Source organism: Octopus bimaculoides, chromosome 27 (genome assembly GCF_001194135.2).
Source record: "Octopus bimaculoides isolate UCB-OBI-ISO-001 chromosome 27, ASM119413v2, whole genome shotgun sequence".
In the NCBI taxonomy this organism is placed as follows: Eukaryota; Metazoa; Mollusca; class Cephalopoda; order Octopoda; family Octopodidae; genus Octopus; species Octopus bimaculoides.
The window spans coordinates 8,699,800-8,704,959 of record NC_069007.1 but is presented as its reverse complement, the minus strand read 5'-3'; the positions used below and the strand labels follow the sequence as shown (position 1 = coordinate 8,704,959).

The 5,160-nt window shown below is 37.7% G+C and overlaps 1 protein-coding gene across 1 annotated transcript in view; it reads left to right on the top strand.

Moving 5' to 3' along the window:
* Positions 1-5,160, top strand: part of LOC106868914 (deleted in lung and esophageal cancer protein 1) — a 37,787-nt gene that overhangs the window by 4,328 nt on the left and 28,299 nt on the right. Inside the window, exon 4 of the mRNA XM_014914376.1 lies at positions 3,792-3,934. Within this exon, the coding sequence (XP_014769862.1) occupies positions 3,792-3,934 (143 nt within the window). The remainder of the gene's footprint in view (positions 1-3,791; positions 3,935-5,160) is intronic.

Genomic DNA, 5,160 nt, shown 5'->3' with positions numbered 1-5,160 from the left:
GTGTGGCACCTTAGGCAAGTGTCTTCTACTATGGTCTCGGGCCGACCAAAGCCTTGTGAGTGGATTTGGTAGATGAAAACTGAAAGAAGCCCGTCATATATATGATTATATATATGTGTGTGTCTGTATGTTTGTGTGTCTGTGTTTGTCCCCCTAGCATTGCTTAACAGCCGATACTGGTGTGTTTATGTCCCCGTCACTGAGCGGTTCGGCAAAAGGCATCAATAGAATAAGTACTAGGCTTACAAAGAATAAGTCTCGGGGTCGATTTGCTCGACTAAAGGCGGTGCTACAGCATGGCCGCAGTCAAATGACTGAAACAAGTAAAAAGATTAAAAAGAAGAATAATAATAATCCTTTCTACTATAGATACAAGGCCTGAAATTTGTGGGTAGGGGACTAGTTGATTAGTTTGATCCCAATGTTTCACTGGTACTTAATTTATCAACTGCAAAAGGATGAAAGGCAAAATCGACCTCGGTGGAATTTGAACTCAGAACATTGCAGCAGATGAAATCCTGCTAAGCGTTTCGCCTGGCGTGCTAACGATTCTGCCATCTCACTACTTTAATGATAATAATAATAATAATAATAATGATGAACTTTTTGTATACAGTGCTTGGGTGCTCTACAACTCATCAAAAAATGTTAACAAAACTGCACGAACAGTACATAGAATATGCAGAGGAAGTGAACAGTGAATAAGTCTTTAAAGGAGAAGAACAACAAGAACAAGAAGATGAAACGGGGGTGGTGGGGCATCAGGTGTACTGTTGGTGAATTTCAGGTAGCCAGGAAGTTTTGAAGGATTAGTGTCTCAACAGCTAACAACTGATGCAGCGAGTTTAATCCCTGCTTCAACGATTCTGAGTGCAAAAGGCAAACATTTTTGCAACGGAATGTGTTCCATTGTCTCAGTGTCACATGATGGTTGTATTTAAACATCACTGTCACACAGAATCCTTTATTTACAATTCTCCATAAAAACGTGTCTGAGTTTGGGGGAATGTAACCGTATTTGGAAACCAGTCAAAGCTGGTGACAAGAAGGACGTCTGGTTGTGGAAAATCTTGACAAATCCTGTCTAGCCCATATAAACATTGAAATATAGATATTAAAGCATTTTGGTTTCACTCAGCCTGAAGTTAGAGTAGAAGACTTTTTCCCATGGTACCATGCATCAGGCATGAACCCAAAACAACATGATTAGGAATTGCAGATCTTAATCATATATTTGCTATGATACCATGTCAAATTTTGAAATTCTTATATTAATTAAAGAATACCAAATCTCCATATATCTGTCTGTCTGTCCTATTAGAGGAAGGGGAAGAATCAAAATGTCTGTCACAATGTATTTTTAGGAGAGGAAAAAAAATTGTTGAGAGAGAGAGTGTGTGTGTGTGTGAAAGATAGATAGGTGGTGTTGTCACCATAGTAACTACAAGTTTTGATTAAAAATGTTGGAATTTCAAGTGCAAGTCTGTCAACACAACACAGACTTCAGAAAGAGGCTATATGTATATATATATAATATATAATTTTTATTTTTTGTTTTTTCTGTATGTGTTTTTGTGTCTTTCAATATATAAACAACACGACATAAACTTCAAAAAAAATCTTCCACGTTGAACAATTTATAAAGATACATGCACAATTAACAATTATTTTTACTGACAGTATAGTGACAGGAAACAACCTAGAAATCATAAATTTGAAGAAATTTCGTAAAATAACCAACTTTTTCTGATGATCTAACTCGTCATTTTTTAATATCCATCTTCCATGTTGGCATGGATTGGATGATTTGGCAAGATCTGAAGAGGATCTGAGGACAATGTCCACTTTGGCATGGTTTCTACTGTTGGATGCTCTTCCAAATACTAAACATTCTACAGAACATACTGGACATTTTTGTGTTATGGCAGCAGCACTGGTGAGATTCTCATACAATTCACAAGACAAAAATTCCCTTTGATTGAGTGGGGCTACAGTAGAGAGGGAAACAGCTTATGGTGTGAGATGAGCCCCTTTTCTAGCCCCATACAAGTGAAGGTGTATGATTCATGAGGTAGTGAGCTAAATTCTTGGACCGGTTTGTGTGTTGTGTTCTTGAGCAAGACACTTTATTTCACGTTGCTCCAGGGGCCAGAACAGAATAGGTTTGTTGCTGTAGAGGAGCTATACGAGAGGTCATATATATGAGAGGTTATATGTATGAGGTTAAACTATGGAAGCTGTAGAGGAGCTATACGACAACTAATATTATTGAAAAGATGTGGGAGTGACTAGCATGGGGCTGAAAAAGTAAAGACCCCCTTCGTTCATGAAAGACCATGGGATTGCACCTAGAAAGTTACCTTCTGAGGCACAAGTCTGGGCAAGGTTGTTTATGGAACACCAGCAGTCACCCATGCATACTGGCCTCCCACCTCTCCATGCCACCAATATTATCCTTGGGAAAGGCAAAGGGGCCAGTGATGTCGCAGCTCATTTCTACAGCTGAGTGAACTGAAAGAAAGTGAAATAAAGTATCTTGCTCAAGAACACAACACACAGCACGGTCCGAGAATTGAGCTCACTCAATTATGAGTTATACACCTTCACTTGTACGGGGCTACAAAGAGATGAAATAGGGGTTTTGAGGTATCAGGGTGTGCCCTCAAAACACAGGTTGAATTGGAGGGGGGAGGGCTAGTAGAAAGGAGAATGTTGGTAGGTAATGAGGGATGGCTAGAGGCGGGGAATGGGTGAGGGTGAATATAACAAAAGAAGAACAAAGGCTGAGGGATGATAAATATATATTAAAGAGAATGTAGGGGTTTCTTGGATAAAATTATGAAAGGTTCAATCCTGTTCTGTGACTTTTTTGGCAAGTATCTTCTAATAAAGCTCTAGATTGACCAATGCCTTGCAAAAGAATTTGATTGACGGAAACTATGTGGAAGCCTGTCAATTGTGAGTGCATGTCTGTGTGTTTGTTTCCCACTGCTTGACAACTGGTGTTGGTTTACTCTTTTACTTGTTTCAGTCATTTGACTGTGGCCATGCTGGAGCACCACCTTTAGTCGGGCAAATCGACCCCAGGACTTATTCTTTGTAAGCCTAGTACTTATCTATCGGTCTCTTTTTGCCGAACCGCTAAGTTATGGGGACGTAAACACATCAGCATCGGTTGTTAAGCGATGTTGTGGGGACAGACACAGACACACAAACATGTACACACACACACACACACACACACACATATATATATATATATATATATATATATATATATATATATATATATATATATATATACAACAGACTTCTTTCAGTTTCCGTCTACCAAATCCACTCACAAGGCTTTGGTCGGCCCAAGGCTATAGTAGAAGACATTTGCCCAAGGTGCCATACAGTGGGACTGAACCCAGAACCATGTGGTTGGTAAGCAAGCTACTAACCACACAGCCATCTCCATAATAGTTCAGCAAAAGAGACTGACAGAATAATTACCAAACTTGGGAAGGAAGGGAACTAAGTTCTGGGGTCTGTGTGTTTGACTAAACTCTTCATAGTGGTGCCCCAGCATGGCCACAGTCCAATCACTGAAACAAGTAAACGACAACAGATAAAAATCTCTTAAATAGTTAGGTTTGCATTATTGAACCAGGACCATTCCCAACCTCAGTCCCAGGTGGATTGGTTCTGTGTACAAGTCTTTAGAATATTGAAACGGTTTCCAATACATTCTAGGCCGTCGCTCTTATTCTTTCACATTCTCTGTCTCTCTGTTCTCTCACCTACAGGATCCAATAGACTTAAACGTCACCATTACTGAAGGAGTCTTGGAACCGTACCAATTTCTGAGCATCAATATGAGTTTTGCTCCTGATTCTGTGTATTCTTTGAGGACTAATTTGTTGTTGGAGGTGGTCGATGGAAACACCAGGTGAGAAGGAGCTGGTAGCTCTTGCTTTCTTGCTTTCTTTTTTTCCTTCCTTCACACATATGCACATGCACTTGAACATGTGCATGCACACATGCACGTACACATACAACATGTACACATATACACATGCATACAAACTTACCCATGCAGACTCAGACCCACACATGCATGTGCACACACATTCATCTGTCCATGTATATATCTATATGTGTGTGTGTGTGTGTATATGCATATATATATATATATATATATAATTTTTCAAAGTAAACTCTGTAATCGTTACCAATATAGCATAAGATTTCACCTCAAAAAATCTTTAATTAGATTCCTTAAGGATCGTTGTCCTTGTTTATATATCCAAAGTTTCAAAATTATACATTTAATAAAGAGATTCAACACTGAAGTTTAAAGAATGAATCAACGCCTGAAATACATAGAAGGAATTATTAAGGAAATAAGGAATACTGACAAAATTCTGGTGAAATCTGGCAAAACAGGAAACATCTATAAATTGACGAAACAGAACTACAAAGAACTACTGAAAAAAGAAATTGAGAAGAGTTATAAGACAGTAAATAAAAGTATACTTAAGAAGGCTAATATGGAAACTAAAGAAATAATGGAGAAATACAACCTGACAGATAGGACGGAACCATTAGTACCAAAAGAACCGAGATTCATTCTTAAGGATCATAAAGTGAATTTTTGGACACAACCATCTTTAAGACTTATATGCCCAACAAAATCAGACATTGGAATATTAAGTAAAAACATTATTAATAAGTACTTACCTAAAATAATAATTAAGTTGAAGTTAAAATTATGGTCAAGTACGGACCAAGTAATAAGTTGGTTTAACTCTATTGAGGACAAAAAAAAAACACTAAATTTATTCAATTTGATATGGCTAATTTTTATAGATCGATTAATCCGATAATATTAAATAAGGCAATGTGGTTTTTCCATAAGAAGGCTGGACTTACTAGAGAAGAATTTAAAGTAATAACAGCTGCTAGAAAATCTTTTTTTAGTTTTAACGATAAAATATGGATAAGAAAGGATACACCAGATGCTTTCGATGTCCCCATGGGAAGCTCAGACTCAGCACAAATAGCTGATATGGTGGGTTCATTTATTCTTTATGAATTAAATGATCAATTCCCTATGATTAGTGGGGGTCTATATAGAGATGACTGCCTTTTATATGTTAGGAATTGCTCTAACCA